At 35.6% G+C, this 19,029-nt stretch overlaps 1 protein-coding gene across 1 annotated transcript in view; it reads right to left on the bottom strand.

Moving 5' to 3' along the window:
• The window catches only part of HNMT (histamine N-methyltransferase), a 32,792-nt gene extending 14,273 nt beyond the window's left edge, over window positions 1-18,519 (bottom strand). Inside the window, exons 1-2 of the mRNA XM_049773764.1 lie at window positions 18,324-18,519; window positions 13,254-13,306 (exon numbers count right to left, since the gene is read on the bottom strand). Coding sequence (XP_049629721.1) covers window positions 13,254-13,306; window positions 18,324-18,460 — 190 coding nt within the window. The 5' untranslated portion in view covers window positions 18,461-18,519. The remainder of the gene's footprint in view (window positions 1-13,253; window positions 13,307-18,323) is intronic.
• Window positions 18,520-19,029: the final 510 nt, after the last annotated feature.

Below are 19,029 nucleotides of genomic sequence, written 5' to 3'. Positions count from 1 at the left end.
GGTCAGAATTGCCCTTACCACTAAGTTTCTAATTAAACATATTTAAATAAGGTATCCTTTATAACCGAGAACTTGTTCTCTTATATATTATATGCGTGTATTTTATTTTATAAGACATCTGAAATATAGTAGTTGTTATCATGTAGGAAATATAAAAATAGCAGAAACAAAAGTTTATTTCATATCTCTAAGCTGTAGTCTGCATTAGGGACTTATTCTTTGTTTCTTATTCTTTCTTTCTTTTTTCTTTTTTTTTTACCAATATAGAAACCTAAAATTAACTTTCATTGCTAAAAAGTATAGATTCATCGATAAATCAGCTCAATGAATATTTGAATGTATGTACAGTTCAACAGAATAAAAATAGTTACAGCCATTGAAAAAAATAGCTCCACATGTATCTGGAGGGAAAACATGAATATGAAGAGAAAAATCATAGATACAATTGAATATTATTTGGCTTTATGAAAGATGAAATCATAGAATTTGCTATGTGAATGGGTCAGTAGAAGATCACATTGAGTGAGGTTATTCAGAAGGACAGAATGATCTCTGTCATATCTGGGATATAAGGAAACATGGCAGGGGAATAGCAAATGCCTAAAAGCAGCAAAAACAGAAATATTCTTTAGTAGGAAGTTACTAGAAGAAGAAATGCAAAAAAATGAGGAGTGCAAAAAGGCACTGGGAAATGGTGGAGTGAAACACACTGGAAAATGTAGAGCTTGAACTGGAATGTCTTATGTATAAAATTTTGCCAATACAATATTTTCCAGCGTATAAGATGGCCCCCTAATTTTAGACTTCCTCTCTGACTCTGGCCAATCTGAGCAGGCTTTTTTCAGTGTAGATTCGGGTCCAGAACATTGTCTAATTTGCATGCATAAAAAGCCTGCTTGGATTGACTGAGCTAGAGAGGCTGTCCGAGCAGCCTTGCAGTGATTGGTGCAGGGTCGAGTTGGAAAATTAGTTTCGTGGCAATATCCAGACAATTTTGTTAGCTGCATATTGAAACGTTTTTCGGGATATACTTAGCGTATAAGAGGACCCCCAATTTTCAGTTGACATTTTTTTATTTCTAAAGTCGTCTTATATGCGGGAAAATATGGTAATACTTTTATAAAATAAAAGTATTAAACAAAAATTTTATTTATTTTTATTTATTTTATTTATTTATTTTTTACATAATTTTTTGCTTTTACTAAGGTCACACGTATGGTGCTGGGGATGGCTGGGGGTAATCCAGTGACTTTGTGAGTCATAGAATGTGGCTGTTGAACCCCAACAGAGGGGCCCAATACTTCAGAGAGTGGCTTCTGAGAACTGCTGGGGAAGCCCCCCGCCCCCTCAAAAGACATATAAGTTACTTCAGATGTTACGAAATAAAACAACATATTTAGGTTGCCACATAGTTATTTAATTAGTTAGAATAAATGACACTTCCAAAATAGGAAACTTCAATACTGACAAGAAACTAATTGGGAAATATTTCTTAGCCATGCAAAATTGTCCAATTTCCCTTTTAAGTCAAGATTCCCAGTAAAGAGAACTATGATGACGAATGAATGAAAAAAGTCTGTTACATGGCACTTCTTTTTTTAAGCTTATTTTGCTACAAATTACCATGAAAGAGGATTATATTTTCTAACTAGATTGCTCTCCTAACAGTCACTTGTTTTCTTCTCTCTTGTCCTCCCTTCCCCTTTCCTGTTTCCTTGTCTCTGTCTCTCAAACACACATCAAGCTGTGCTGAGGAATCTTACCCACCAGAACTTGGGGATCCTTACATGGTGCTAGGGAATGAACCCAGGTTGGCTGCTTGAGGGACAAAAGCACTATCTTCTGAACTGTATCTCCTGGCCCCACTTTTCCCTTTTTTGTGGGGGGCACACCCGGTGATGCTCAGGGGTCAGCCGCTATGCGCTCAGAAATCGCTCCTGACTTGGGGGACCACATGAGACAGCGTCCCAAACAAGATTTTTAATTTAAATAAATTATAAGGAAAATTTAAATTGCGAATTATGTTTGCAAGTGGTCTTCTGGATGCAGAAGCATGTTTAAAAGGCAGGATATAAAGACAAGCTAGAAAGAAATCATTGGCAAAAGCCCTCTCATAAACCCTTACTTAACTGGAAAACTGAGTGAAAACAAGTAATCTTCTGGAGTTAAGCAATGCTTTTGTTATAATTTGCATTTTGATGGACATTTGTGTTTGCTCTGAGAAAATCCAGGGTAGTTGAGGTAGAAGTTTAAGAATTTTCATAAATTCATTTCCGTGGACTTTGGGTTCATTCCTATGGCATTACATCTAGAACACATTAATTTTCCTTGTGTATATTTTAAACAGTTAAGATGGTGTTTAATGTGTTATATGCATTCTATAAACTTTTCTTATTATTATACAATGATAATACTAATTTTTTATTATCAGAAACATAATAAATCCTCATACATGCTTGTCAGGGATTAAATATTTTACTAATATTACAGATAGTAATGAGCTCAAATGGCTCCAATTCTTTTCACTTTCCTTCAAAGTTTGATTAAATTTTTAGTTAAAGGATATTCAAGGGTCTCCTGATTTTAGCTATAAAATTGAAAAATAAATATCACATAAACTATATGCCATAGTTTTTACTTATTTTGACAGCTTTTTGTGACCAGTTGACATGTAACACTATATGATATACAATGTGATATTATACATTTTTATATATAAAATCATTACTATAATAAAGTTAGTCACCAATATAATTAATACCTGCCATTTCTCTTTTCTTGTGGTAAGAATATTTAAGGTTTGCAGCCCTGGGGGTGATGGTGGGGGATATGGGTTGCAGAAGGGAATAGGGGTGGGGGAGGACAAAATTGGTGATGGATATTCCCCTGATTCAATGTTAATTGGTACCTAAAATACTACTATGAAAGATATGTAAGCCAATATGGTCAAAATAAAAATTAAAAAAAAGGAATATTTAAGATGTACTCTCCTAGAAAGTATTATTATAATGTAGAAGATTAAATTTGTAAAAAAAAACTCTTGATTTAAAACAGAAATTTTGTACCAACTCTGTTCTCAACTAACTTCCTACTCTCAACTACAGGATCTGTCAACTTATTCTTCTCTACTACTCTTTGTCAGTCTACTCTTCATTAGTTTAGCAAATAAAAATAGATCACTGGTATTATTTTTTCTCACAAAGTGATATTTTTGCAGTTACAAGATTTATAGCAAAAACATCACATATGTATTTAAAGAGGAGTATAGTAGAGTTTATTGGCAAAACTCAGGATATTGCAAAAACAAGGAAAAGACACTGGTTTCATATTCCAGGCAACTTTTTTTTCTGATTTTTTAATGATTATAGTGAATGAAAGAGCAAAGAAGGTTGTATTTTTGCTTAAAATACAAGGCTATTGGACTAAACTGGAAGAAGTTATGAAAAAGAGTAGTTAGATGCTACAGTGAGCTAAAACTGAACTCAAAATTAATATTCATCAGAATTCTCCAAGGCACATTTTGCTAATATCTCTGCCCTTTCAACTGCATATCTATAAATTAAGAATTATATGGTCTATACTATTAGGTTATTGTAAAGGTTATAGGCAATCTATATAAATAATTTACTATAGTTCATAACATATAATAATTACTCAATAAGTCAAAGCTTAATAAATTATTCTAAATACATTCATTCATTTGAGCAGCTACTAAATGCCAGGTTTTAATCACTGTAGATACAGAGGTAAATGAAACATTAAAAAAAAAGTCTTTATGAATGGCCATGGTCCAATCGCTATCATGATTCAAACAAAAAAAGGAATGAGGGGAAGTTTATAACTTCCAAATGAATGGACTCATAAACTTCACAAAAGGTGACATTTGAGAGAAGTCCAGAATAATCAGAAAAAGATAATTGGAGGGTGCATTTCTAGTGAACAAGTCTGCAATCAAATAACTGGTTTGAATAGATCCATTGCATAGATACCTGGTTTGTCCCTCTGCTCATATTTAGACTGAAATCCAAATACAAGCCCTAGGGTGCCTAGAGCTTCCCATAAAGAAAATATTTAAAAGATGAATAAAATTTGGAGCTGCTGTTTGACTTCAATCTATTCTTCAGGGTTTGTCCTATAAGTTATATGTGTGAATTCTTTAGATTTATTTACTATTGGGTGCATTAACACTATTATTTTTCATGTTTCATTATTAGATCAGGCACATGCAAACACACACACATACACACACATACACACACACACAGAGAAAATTTATCTAGGAGGAAAATTTGTTTTAGTATTTAAAAAAAATATTGTCAGGTATGTTTGCATCTAGATCAAAAGCGATGTGATTTCATTTAATTTTTATTTATTTGTTTTCAATAGTGGGGTGCTCTCATGCTATGTTCAGGAGATCTGTGGGTACTATCAGCATAACTTGCTCCAGCAGAAAATGCAGTAGTTCAACACAATGGCTGAAGATGCCCTGCTACTGGGGAATTGCAAAATTGGGGATTACCTGGATCATCCCACAGTATTCAGGGGCGCAAGGGCTCTAGCTGATGATGTTCAGGGTAGTGTTTAAAACAAACAAACAAAAAAAACCGACTTAACTTCTGTATTACCTTCTAGCCCTAATAATCTGATTTTTCAGTGAGAAAGGCAGAAAATTTAATCCAGAATTGTGGACTCAGCATTTCTTTCTCTCTCTCTCTCTCTCTCTCTCTCTCTCTCTCTCTCTCTCTCTCTCTCTCTCTCTCTCTCTCTCTCTCTCTCTCTCTCTCTCTCTCTCTCTCTCATACTGGTTTTCTCTCTCATCTCTCAATATTTAAACAATTCTGTTGGTCTAGAAAGTTTAGATTAGAACATTGAATTAGCTCTCGTATCTCAAGAAGCACCTATAAATATGCAATTTGAGTAAAAGGGAAATTTCCATTTGTTTTCTTGTGTCTTCTGGTTCTTGATCTAGGACTTCTACTGCCTGAATGGTTTGTAACTGCAGAAAATCTACAGAAAACTATGTTGCCCAATTCTCCATGATATACAAACTTAGAGATGCTCTAATGGATTCTGAGCACTGAGGTATAAACATGTTTAGTAGAAAACACAGATGAGACTCAACATCATCTACGGTAATTGTTTTTATTTGTAATGTATTTTTTGAAGATCTTTTTTTTAACAGCATTTTTAACAGCAGTTAAAATACATGCCTTGCTGAGGAAAATTAGCAGTCATTTATACCCCCAGTAGAATAGAAACTGATATCTCACTGTGCTTGTACAGTAAGAAGCAGGAAACAATGAACAGAAAACATCACATAGAGTAAGAAATATGCAGTGGACAGTCATCATCCTGCTGATCATCACCATACCTTCATCACAATAGATGTTTTTAAAGCCAGATAAGGAGGAAACTGTAGACTCTGAAGTAAAACTATGCTAAGTTCTGCTAAACTATAGTACACATAAGATTGTCTTTAAAGTGTTAGTACAGAGAAAATACTATCACTGGCAGTCAAATGGCAAAAAAAAAAAAAAAAAATCTTGTCATGAAACCTATATGTCTCTGCAGGAAATCAGCTAGCCAACACAGCTCTTAGAAGTTGTTAAGTCTAGTCTTTACCACCCATTATCTTTCATCAACTGATAAAGATATACATTAAAATGGAATTATCTTCATGTCCTAACTATACAAACAGAGCTAAAGGCATAATATCCACAATGTTAATATCTCACTATTAGAAAAAGTAAATGTCAGCATTTTCTCTTATCTTTTTTTCTTCCCAGGTGAGATTGTTGTGTAGGAATTATTTTCATATTCTAACTTGAAAAGTTATCCCATAAATATATCAAGTATTAAGTATTTCCTACAGTAGTAAATTATAGTCTCTAAAATGGATCTGTGGAACTGCTGATTTAATTGTCATCCTTTTTTTTTTTTTTTTTTTTTTTTTTTTTTTGGTTTTTGGGCCACACCCTGTGACGCTCAGGGGTTACTCCTGGCTATGCGCTCAGAAGTTGCTCCTGGCTTCTTAGGGGACCATATGGGACACCGGGGGATCGAACCGCGGTCCGTCCTAGGCTAGCGCAGGCAAGGCAGGCACCTTACCTCCAGCGCCACCGCCCGGCCCCTCATCCTTTATATAAGTAAAAAAAAAGTAAAACACATGAATATAAAGTGCACAAGTAACTATGTACATGAATAAAAAGACCCTAGGAATTAAGCCCAATCTCCATAACTCCAACCCTTTGACTAATGTATAACTAATTTGGAAATCTATAAAATGATGATGAGACTAGCCTTCACTATGCCATGCACATAAGTATGTGCATTAAATCATAAAGTCATATTTAATAGAGTATGTACAAGAACTGGCAAGGTATCTATGTGTATCTCAGCAGAGTTACAGAAAATCACATGCCAGGGACTTTCAAGTATATTATAAACAATTGTCAAACCTAATGATAACCACAAAAAAGCTAACGTAACAAAATAATGTGGATTTATGATATTGCATTTTCCCTACTTAATTTCTTAAGGCCATAACATGTTTATTCATCTTGAGACTGCACAACTGAGTTTCTTTTCTTTTCTTAGTATAGTCATTTAATTTGTGAATAATAGGAGGTTTGTCTTCATTTTGTTTATAATTCCCTGCTTTTCTGTTTCAAACCTTATTGAATTAATCAAAACAATCTTGATTACTCTGACAATGACAATGGCTCCACTATTGCAGCATTATATTGTTTGCTTAAATCTGTAATGCATCTGTTTCTAAAATTACTTCAATATACACAGAAAGGTTTAAATACAAGGGAGTAAACTATTTTAATAAAAAAGATACAAGGAGAGTTTTTAATGAGCATTTTATTATGAATGCTTTCGTTTTGGTTTTGTTTTATTTTGCGGCTATACCCGGCAGTGCTCAGGGATTACTCCTAGCTTTGAGCTCAGGAATCATGCCTTGTGGGGTGCCTGGGGTTGGGCATATGAGGTCCTGAAGATTGAACCCAAGTCAGCCCTCAACCATGTGCAAGACAAGCGTCCTTCCCACTGTACTAATGCTTGGACCTTAACAAGTGCTTTTGACAGAACTTTTATATTCAAAGTCCCAGATTCAAATTACAGAATAAAAACAGCATCCTATATTTATCTGAGTGAGAATAAAGTTTATTCTTTTTACTATTTTAATTCTTTTCTTTTTGAAGGACTTTGCTGGCCTCAGTGAGATAATTTATAAATAACAGCTTTAAAGATATTCAAAAACTGATCTTGCTAGGGCCAAGAACTCATGCAGTATTTAGGGCTCCTGTCTTGCACCTGGTGGACAAATTTGCCACCCTATATAATTCTCTGCACTCCAGTAGGAGTGATCCCTGATCATAAAACTAGGAATTAGGCCTGAGTATTACAAATATGACCCTCAAACAAAAAGAAAAAAGTGCCTGAGCAATAGCACAGCTGTTGGGTATTTGCCTTGCATTCGGCTGACCCAGGTTAGATCCCCAGCATCCCATATGGTTTCCTAAGCAGTCTGCTCTGGATGCAGAGCCAAGACACACACACACACACACACACACACACACACACACACACACACACACACACATCTGATAATGTAGTAACTAATAGTTTGATACAGGAGTAAAAATAGTTGTTTGTGCTTATTTCAGATTGTAAGAAACTGGAGCATATATCAAAAATTATTATGTCTGAAAGTGTTGGTGTTAGACCTAGAGCAGTAGGAGAGATGGCAAAAGACAGCAGGAGCAGGGAGTCCAGTAAACAGTTTCACAAGAAATCCAGCAGAAATCATTCAGCAAGAACAGTCCAGCAGGGGTGGCAGCAGCAGAGTCTCTTTCCCCATTTAGCACTGCAGCAGGGCCTGGGAGTGGGGTGGGGGTGGGGGATTATAACTTCAGGGCCAATGGTCATCCTGCAGCAATGACAAGAGGCAGGCTTCTGGTATCTTGACCCTGAAAGGAACAGTAACACTTTTATGGCTGACCAGGGGCCCTATATGTCACATTGACATGCCATTTATGAAAGGACACTGATTCTTTAAATGAAAGTTCCATTTAAATTCAATTTTCTCAATAAAATCAAACAGGTGCCTTCCCTTTTTTTTTTCTTTTCAGAATGACAGCACCTTTAGTGACCCAAGTGCTAAGGAATTAATGCCTGATCTCCTTCCATATCATATCTGACAAAAATTTTTCTTGTGTTGGGGGACAAGAGCCATAACATCGCAGGTAGGGCATTCACCTTGCACACAGCCAACCTGGGTTCAATACTTGGCATCCCATATGGTTCCCTGAGCCACAAAGAGCAATTTCTGAGCATAGAGCCACGAGTAACCCCTGAGTGCCACCGAATGTGAGCAAAAACAAAACAGAATTCTTTTTCTTGTTTTTTTTTAAACTTCTAGATCTTTATTACCAAACATTTTTTGTTCTACACATCTTCGTTCATTAATTATAGCACTAAGCCTAGAAATCTCTTTCAACCATAGACTTTTGAGGAACAAATATTTTGTAGAAGATATTTAAAATATTTTAAAATATTTTGTAGAAGATATTTAAAGATGATGATGAACACATTTAAATTCTTTTGGGGGGAAATATCTAACATCCTCTGTTTCCCCAATCATTTCTAATTGCTGAAATATACTGTTAACTTCTTTCAGACTACTGAAACTGTTAACCTATGCTTTCTACCACCTTCTAGCTTCTAAACCTGATGACATACTTCCTTTTCCAATTCTTTCCTAATTATATCTGTTCTACTTGTATCTAACTGCTTAAATAAAGTGAACTTTCATGTCACATTGACATGTCATTTATGAAAGGACACTGATTAATCAACTGATTAGATTTTCAAATAGTTGGTCATAACTAAATGCTTCGTTTCTCCTTCAGCAAGTCAATAATTAACCTTTGTATCTCTCTGCTACAAATGTTGACTGGACCAATGTCAGGAATCTGGGTTTGCATTGTGGTAGGTTCTAAATTTTCATATTTGCAAAAAGAAGTTTCAGTGGTCTCCAAACTTTCTTCCCTCCTTTTTAAAAGTCTGGAAAAATTTTACAATCTGTTCTCGTTCAGCAAGAAAATTGTTAATTTTTCTCAACATATTTCAACAAAATTGTTACCAAAATTTTCTATGAAATTAGTCAACCAGCATTTAATACTTGAAATGTTTCAAAGAATTAAAAATTATTTATAGAATTCTGGAAAGAACTTATAGCATGTATGGTGCTTGCCATGCATGAGAACAATCTAGATAGATCACCAGGCATTTCATATAGTCCCCTAAGAACCACCAGCAGTGATTCCTGAGAGCGGGGCAGTAAAGAGTAACCCCTGAACACCACTGGGTATAGCCCAAACCACAACAAAAATTATTTATAGACAGATATATATGGCAGCATGATTAAATTAATATACAGCAGGTTAATAAAAATACATGGAAAAAGTTGGATAAAATTAGAATAATTTAGTTGTAGTTTGTCTAACTTAAAATCTTTCTGGTACTTTGAACATAAAAATTGAAAATAAGGAGACCAGAGAGATAGCATGGAGGTAAGGCATTTGCCTTGCATGCAGAAGGTTGCTGGTTCGAATCCCAGAATCCCATATGGTACCCCAAGCCAGCCAGGAGTGATTTCTGAGCATAGAGCCAGGAGTAGTAACCCCTGAGTACTGCTGGGTGTGACTCAAAACCAAAAAAAAAAAAAAAAGAAAAGAAAATAAATAAAATAAATTGTTTAATGCAAATCACACAGCAAGTATCCCCTGAGCATCATCAGGTCTGGCCCTAAAACCAAAAATAAATTGATAAATAAAGAAATTTGTTTTTTTCCATGTGCTTTTTAATATAAAAACTACAGTCACTAATTTTAGGGAAGTGTAGATAATGGACCAAAATGGATGTGCTATGAGATTTGAATACTATGTATAGTATTGCTTTCGATATTTAAAGATTACTTCTTCAATCAACAAAATACTTGAAGATTTCAGGTAAAGCAATACAGTGCTTCCTATATTTCATAAAGCACATAAAATCATAACTTATATGGACCAATAATGTTTATTTCTAATATTTTTAACATTAAACTTGTAATTTATTGGTTACAGTGTTACATATCAATGTTTCTGTGGTAGTAGATTACTTTTTATATAATATATAAAAACTTTCTATCATTCTCCTTTCCTTTGATCATTGTGAGCTCTAATACTTGCTTAACTTTTGAATTACATTGTCAAGCATCACAACCACGCCACATTCTCCCAACTTAGGATCCTCTTTTCCCACAATTGCCCATTACTATAGTAAGGAGGCAGATGACAGAAAGGCAACATAAGCATCTTGTTTAAGTTTTTGAAAAAGAAAACTAATTTGCTTCTAAGAATGAACATACATGACAAAAATAAAAATTTTCATTTAGGGTGATATTTAATTTGTTTTTGTTACATTTACATTGTGGATGGGTGAAATAACAGCAATATTATTAATACAGAAAAAATATTTACAACAAATATGTGGGAAAAACTACTTTTAGGTATTTGAAAAACCAATAAAAGAAAGTAAAATAAGAGAAGCTCGTAAATTAAAACAAAAGCAAAATCCTAAAGATGGGGCCAGAGAGGTGGTGCAGAGGTAAGGCATTTGCCTTGCACTTGGCTGGCCTAGGATGGGCTGCAGTTCGATCCCCTGGCAACCCATATGGTCACCCAGGCTAGGAGCGATTTCTGAGTACATAGCCAGGAGTATCCCCTGAGCCTCACCATGTGTGGCCCAAAATAAAACAACAACAAAAAAACAATAAACAAAAACAGAATCCTACAGATACATTATTATAGCTTACCACAAGGTACAAAATGGGTCCAAAAAAAACCCCAAATATCGAGATGTTCAAATGTTTCAGACACAGTATTAATTGTGGAACATGTTCAGAGGCTGAATCTTGAAGGTAAGGTGAAAAAGCAACCTTCCTGCCTTCTATATATTACCTAACATTAGGAAAAGGCTAGTTATTAGAAACATATCTCCCAATTTGTGATCTGAACATTCAAAGTAATGAGGAGAGCTATCCTATTGTTTCCAAAACACAGAAATATCATGCTAAGGACATTTAGCTATCAGGCTATTAAATAGATTGATTTTGATCTAATGCAGGGCTCTTGAGCAGTGAAAGTTCTATTTCTATATTGAATTTCTCTTGGAGTTCTTGACTTCCTACCAAATATTTAAGAAGTGTGTTTCATTAGGTCACCCAAAATTTTGTCAAGGCAAACCTGGCACTTATAAAAAGTTAGGGCTCCGAAATAAGAACTCTAAAAGTGTGTTCTGCTTGTTTAGAAAAGTTCTCCTCATTGTTATGATTTGCACCTTTATGCAAGGAATTACTGTGTGGGCCAAGTATTCTTTTCTCAACACAGTTTATAAGCATTGGGATAAATTTACATTAGAAATACAATTAACTTTATATTAAAAGGTCAATTAACTTGGCCACAATAGATTGTTTTTAATTACTTTTCCTTGTAGGGCTTCTCTTGTACAAGGAAATGTGACACTATTCTATTAAATGCCAATCTCATTGCCTGTTGTTTGCCTAAAACTCATATTCAAAATATACTGGAAATGATTGTATTAACTAAAAATAGAAAACACCTTATGCAGTTCATTGCTCTAAAATCTTTAGAATTTAAAATATCAATAAACAATATTAAAATAGTATAGTTAAACATTCTAAATAAGAACATTCATAAAATATCTGTCTATTATTTGTCTTTAGTGGTTTTATTCTCTTGGTGAAAGATCATGATCACATAGCATTATTTTCAAGGTTAGTTCTTATATCTCAATATATATTATGAAAAACTAACAAATAATGGCAAAAACACCAGGCATTTCAATAAAAGGCCCTTTAATATTTGTCCAAATTATTCCATTTAGCTCATTCATACAGTACTAGAACATTCATATTTAAGAGATTTGAGATAACCACTTAGGATTATATTACAAACAATAATATGTTTCTATTACAAGTGGCAACCAATATCAAATAAGTTCTCAGCAGTTGTTTCAAAATAAAATAACATATAAAATGATAGGATTACATTGTATATATTATCTCAGGTGTCTTAAAGACTAGCATTTTAAAAATAATGTAAAATTTGATGTATATGGAGAAATATTAAGTTAATTAAAATGAGTTTTAGAGAGAGTAAAAACAGAATAAATAGGATTAAAAATAAAAGATAGCATGGTACTAATACCAAAACACAATAGGGACAATAGAGGGACAGGAGGACTAGTCCACAGTAGGAAGTTTCTTTCAGCTAAGGTTGCCAGTTCATCAGCAGAAGAATGAGAATCATGCTTACTTTAATTTTATTTATAGATTTTTTTCCCTCTAGGATCAAAATTCTGATCCCAAGGGTAGCTAGACTAGAACATGTTTTATAGTGTAAGGCTTGGGAGTTTGTTTAATGATTAGAGGGCTATTTTGGAATTGAATTGGAGGAAGAGTCAGGTGTGGACCAGTACATCTTGGTATGTAAGTATACAAATTAACTATGCAAATAATGTATTTTCTACGAGAGTTATTTTCTCAGACAAAAGATGTATGCATTGATCTGCATGTTAGTATACAATTCTTTTTGCCTTCATTGAACAATGGCAGCTTACAAACCAATCATGAACCACAAATTAAATGGCATTAGTCAGCAGCAACTGTGAATTTTTTGTAAATTTGAATAATTTTTCATAGAAGTTATCTTTAAAGATATACCATATGGTTGTTTTTTTTTTTTTTTTTTTTTTTTTTTTACTGATAATAAAGAAAGGGTCCAGAAAAAGAGTACAAGAGTACCATCTTACCTTGCATACAATCAAACCCGGCTCTAATTTAGCACTGCTTCTAACTTTAGACACCATCAATAAGTAGTCCCTGAGCTGGCAAAGCCAGTTTTAGGCCCCAAGCACCATCAAGTGTGACTCAATACCCCTTCGCCACCCAAAAATAATAATAAAATTATACTACTAATAATAAAAATCAGAACCTAATGAAGACTGATGTCCTGAACTATAAATCACTGGGGGTATTCCTCTTAGTTGAAATGGTTAGTCCTCTTACTAGTTTAAATATGTCACTCATTTTCAAAAGAAAAACAATTTTCCTCAGTATTGTCATCAGACAGTATGTTGTTTGGAGAGTAATTCAAAATTCAAAAACGTGTTATTCATACCTGCACCTCCGCCAATGCTGAGAATTTTAATTTCTGGTTTTGTGTCTCCAATCCTGAAAAAAAGAAGTGTAGTTTAAGAAAAAAGTGCTAGGTACTTTGTCAAATTTAATGATCATGTCTAATTGAAAAGAAAAAACTAAAATTATACTGAACCAAAATGAGGCAAATATGAAAGGTCTCAATCAGTTATAGAGCTGTAAAATCTGCTTTAAAAATCTTTAGAAATACAGGTTCTTTTCGTTAACAATCTTTGCTATAGTGTTACAGAAATAAATGTTGTGGGGCCTGCTAAGTGGCGCAGAGTCCTGGTGCTAGCCTAGGAATGGACTACGGACCGCGGTTCGATCCCTGGCATCCTATATGGTCTCCCAAGTCAGAAACGATTTCTGAGCGCATAGCTTGGAGTAACCCCTGAGCGACACCAGGTGTGGCCCAAAAAAACAAAAGAAAAAAAAGGAAAGAAAGAAAGATAGTAAGCCTAACAGAGGTTGTAAATGCCATTTGTTTAGATATATATTTAGATAAATTTATTTAGATATTTGAGAAACAGAAAAGAAAAAGAATTTGAATTTCCTCACATAAGTTATTCATTGCAGGTGGGAGAAAGGTTGTAATGATTTATACTCTCTCCAAAACATTTACTTTCTTTAGTTTTCTTTTTGCTAAGTTCCTTTCAATAAAAAATGTTTATTGGAGATTTAAATATACCTATTCTAAGAAATGAAGACACTAAAATAATTTATACAAAACTTTACTCTTAATAAAACTGAGATATAAAGCCTGTATGTATTATAGTTTTAGAAACTAAGGAGAGGTTGGAAAGAGTGCAGTGGGAAAGGCAGTGCCTAGAAGAATGTAGCTGACCTGGACTCAATTTACCACACTACATATGGTCACCCATCTTATTAAGAATGATACATTATCATAGAGCCAGGAATAGGCCTTGAGCACTATGGGTTCAACCCCCTAAAATAATGAGAAAAAAAGAGACAGAGAGCATTTGTAATTGATAGAAGCAATGGAGGAACTTGCTCTAGACTGATGTTGAACAAAAGGCTGGTAGGGGTTTCAGTTAAAAGAACGTTCAGTTTATGGGGCTGGAGTGGTAGCACAGAGGTGGCACAGGGGTAAGGCATTTGACTTGCACGTGGCTGACCTAGGACGGACCATGGTTTGAACTCCTGCGTCCCAAATGGTCCCCCAAACCAGAAGCGACTTCTGAGTGTAGAGCCAGGAGTAACCCCTGAGCATCCCTGGATATTGCCGAAAAAACAAAAGCAAACAAACAAACAAAAGAACATCCAGTTCATATGACCTGTGAAGGACTGTGCTACAAAAAAAGCTATCGAGAATAGTTCAATTTTAAGTGCAACTTTATTTTTCTTTTTCAGCGCTTCCTGCCCTCTCTTCCGTTCTCTGTTCTCTGCCCCTCCTTTTCCCTTCCATTATTTGTTTATTTTCTCCCCCTTTACTTGTTTGTTTTTGAGTCTAGTCATATTTTAAGTTTAAATAGACATTTGAATATACAGGATTTAAATTCATTAGGAGAGACATCAGGGTCAGTGATGTTTTCTGGAGGATTCTTTTTAGAAAGTAATAATCAAAATATCTAGAGTAGGGGGCCGGAGAGATAGCACAGTGGTAGGGTGTTTGCCTTGCAAGCTGCTGACCCAGGGAGAAGTTGGTTCAAATCCCAGCATCCCATATGGTCCCCTGAGCCAGGAGCAATTTCTGAGCAGAAAGCCAGGAGTAACCCCTGAACACTGCAGGCTGTGGTCCAACCCTCCCAAATATATAATATATAATATATTATAATATAATATATTAATTGTATTATGTAATAAATATAAAATTACATATATAATACATATGTACGTATATATTAGATTACATTGTCCAACAATGTACTGTGATGCAGTTGTATGCTCCAAATACACACATACTTCTTCCTTTTTCCCTTGTCTGTATGTGCACACGTGTGTATGTGTGTGGTGGTAATCACAACGACAGTTCTATGTTGCACATTTATTGCTATATGTTGCATATTGTTATATGTTGCAATATTTATTGTAGTATTCACTAACTTTATTTGCACTGTCAACGCTCTACAACACCAACACAACTGTAGAGTCCTCACACACTTGAATGTGGTACACTCAAATGTGATTTGTTGTAATGTTAGGACCCCAAATGGCAGTACTGCTTAGAGAATATTTGGGGTGGTACAGAAGATTATGGCCTCAAGTCTGCCAACACTGTTGCTTTACCTCAAAACAAAACCAGTGTTTAACTCATAGAATTTGGAGAAATACATTCCAGAGACAAAACAGTAAAACATAGGAGGAGAAGAGAAAGACATTAACTGTAAAGTGTAGCAGAGCATATAAAAAGAAGGGGCCTGGGGACCGGAGAGATAGCACAGCAGCGTTTGCCTTGCAAGCAGCCAATCCAGGACCAAGGTGGTTGGTTCGAATCCCGGTGTCCCATATGGTCCCCCGTGCCTGCCAGGAGCTATTTCTGAGCAGACAGCCAGGAGTAACCCTTGAGCACCACCGGGTGTGACCCAAACCCCCCCCCCAAAAAGGGGCTGAAAGATATAGCAGGAAGGTGCCTTGAAGCTAGAACAATAATAAAGTGGGTAGGGTTCTTGTCTTGCATGGCACTGACCTGGATTTTATTTCAGGCACACATGTGGTCCTCTGAGACCTGCCAGGAATAAACCCTGGTGTGGGTGTAGCAGAAAAGTTTTTTTTTTAATTTAAAAAATAAAATGTAGGGGCCGGAGTGATAGCGCAGTGGTAGGGCATTTGCCTGGCACGTGGTTAACCCAGGATAGACACAGGTTTGATCCCCAGCATCCCATATGGTCCCCCTAGCCAGGAATGATTTGAGTGCAAAGCCAGCACTATGATTTCTGAGCATCACCAGATGTGGCCCATAAATAAAATAATAATAATAATAAAATAAAAAATAAAAGTAAAAATAATAAAAGACCAAGTGTGAATGTATATGCTCGTTTAGCTATACCATTATAGCTAAATTAAGAAAAATAGTATCTTATTTAAAATAAGAAAAGAAAATTCAATATGTAACAGCCTAAATATTCAGGATCTTAAAAGAAATCAATTGCTTCTGAAGAGTGGAAATTAGAGATTTTAATGGGCTGTGTAAGAAACCAGTATTATTGTGTTACTATCATGATAAGCATTTTAGAACTATTTGATTTTTTAAATATGAGCACGTCACGCTTTAACAGAAAAGAAAACTTAAGGAGAAATCTTGCCTACTTATCACCATTTTAAGCAGCAAACTTAAAGGTTATTAACTAAATGTCATTCCAAACATCACCATCAGGATATCTTTTTTAATAAATGATATCTGGGTTCAGCTTGTTTCAAATCAGGGGCTAGAGGGCAGGTACAGCAGGTAAGGTTTTTAACTTGCAAGCAGCTGACCCCGGTCCAATGCCCATACAGCATAAGGCTCTGAGGCACTGCCAGGAAAGATCTTTCAAAACTGTGGAGTGTGAGCCAAAAAACAAAACTAAAATAAATAAATAATCAGATTTCCTATTTCTATATTAGCATGATAATTTAATTATGCCTTTGAAACTTCTACAGTTTTTCCCATATTTGATAGTCAGTATTTCCAATTAGATTGTTTACACCCTGAAAACAGTATGACAGAATCCTGATTATGTAATAATATACCATCCAAAGTACCCCTTCCAACTGATGGCTTAAGAAAACCAAATAACTGGATAGTTATGCACATGAACATTTAGGATGATGAAATGCTCATAAATGAATTCTTATCTTTAACTTTAGAAATAAGCAAAAGGGAATTAAGAAGTAGATTTTAGGGGTTGGACAATAGCACAGAAAATAGTGTCTTGTACATGGCAGACCCGAGTTTGAGCCCCAGAATTCCATATAATCAAAAGTGAATTTTAGGCACAGAGCCAGGAGTAACTCCTGAGGGCTGCTGGGAGTGGCCCATAATAAAAAATACAGTTTCTCATATCACAAGTTCTATTTGCTTTTTTCTTTGATTTTTCCACCATTAACCTATTGCTTATTAATATAATATGCATTGCTTTGTTTTTAACAATGCATTTAATAACTGAACTATGCTAAATCTAAAAGGATGCATGCTTCCAAATATATCCAACCAAGTCTAAATGCAGTCCCGATGAAAGAAGAATTTCCAGCTTAAAATAGAGAAATTAAGCAAGAGATAAAATATCAGCTTCCTTTTGCTACTGCAGTTTGGATCCCCAGTTATTCCTTCTCAGTTTTCTATTATTATTTCCTGAAGCAGAGTAAGTTACAAGCCAAGCACCCCTACGTAGGTGATTTGATTATCTTTAGCATGTGGAATCTGTTACTTTCATAATGCTTATCAACGGTGGCACAAATTGAACACATTAATCACACCAAAAAAAAAAAAATGCGAGAAGGATAGTAACTACTGACTTTCACTGATAATGGAAAAATGCTTTTTTACAGGTCTACAAGGCTACTGTTCAGTTGAAAGGGTAAGACTATTTTTTGAGTGATAACTATAATAAAGGAACAGCAGACTGAATTTAAATGGATATTAAGAGAACTGAGAGGCACCCTCTCAATCCTGAGGGGGTGAAGAGTATTCGGTAATCATTTACATTGGATCCTAGTTGAAAATAAAATACTAGATTTCTTTGGGGACTTTTTTTTTTTTTTTTTGATATGTAAAATTTGCTGGAAGGCTGCAAAACCTGAGCTCAGAGATGTGTATCTTATCTTTCCCTGAATGAACACAGGGATTTGTGGCCACAAATGGTTAACGCTTATCTCAGCGCAGCTGGAAATACTGCGCAAATCAGAGCCTTTGAATGAAGCAAACAGAGAAGGAAAGCACCGCGGGAGAAGGGGAGCGGGGTGCTGAGGGCCTAGCAGAGCTGGATTCAGCAGCTCCCTATCCCCCCACTCTCCCCACACCCAACCTTGTGGGCTGTGCTGGCCCATCTATCACTTGCACAGACCTCGCCCTAGGCTTGTCGCTTTTAACAAAAGCGTCCTTTTTTGTTACCTTGCTAGTATGCCTGGCAGCCTCTTGTCCATGAATTCCTGCATGCACTGATGTTCCGTGGAATTGCTGAGAAACCTCCGGAAAGATTCAACGTATCTGCTGTGGTCAGAAAACAAGCTCCTCATGGAAGATGCCATGTTTGGTTTTTCGGAAAAGACAGGGAGGGAAGGCTTAGTTTCCTCCTCCTTCTCTTCCCAGTTCCTTTTATTTCTCCCCACCCCCATCAATTTTGAGCCAAAAAAAAAAGAGAGAGAGAGAGAGAGAGAGAGAGAGAGAGAGAGAGACTTGTTTTGAATTTAACTTGCAGGAAAGGCTGGTGTGCAAAGCTCATTGCTAAGTCATTATTAGCACAGGACTTCACATAGATACTTTGGTCCCTGGGCAGTGGTTTGCTAAGATTTGGAGGGAGGGAGACAGGCTAGTGAATCCACTGCTGAAATTTGTTTTAGAACTCTGGTGTGTGTGTGCGTGTAAAGAGTCGCCATTCTAATCACTTTCTGTTTTCACAGCAACTGCCACTAGTAAGTTCTGAGTCAGAAATAGTGGAAAGACCGGTGCTAAGAGGAAGTAACTTTTATCTTGCCTTCCTCAGACCTGATTTGGGGTATGACCTTGAACACAGAAACAGAATAGTGCCTGGGTACTGCAGGTTGTGATTTCAAATATTCCCTGCCTCTCAGGACACTCAGACTGCCAGCTCTGAAAG

Source organism: Suncus etruscus, chromosome 5, assembly GCF_024139225.1.
Source record: "Suncus etruscus isolate mSunEtr1 chromosome 5, mSunEtr1.pri.cur, whole genome shotgun sequence".
NCBI classification, from domain to species: domain Eukaryota; kingdom Metazoa; phylum Chordata; class Mammalia; order Eulipotyphla; family Soricidae; genus Suncus; species Suncus etruscus.
This window is presented reverse-complemented; position numbering and strand designations above follow the sequence as displayed.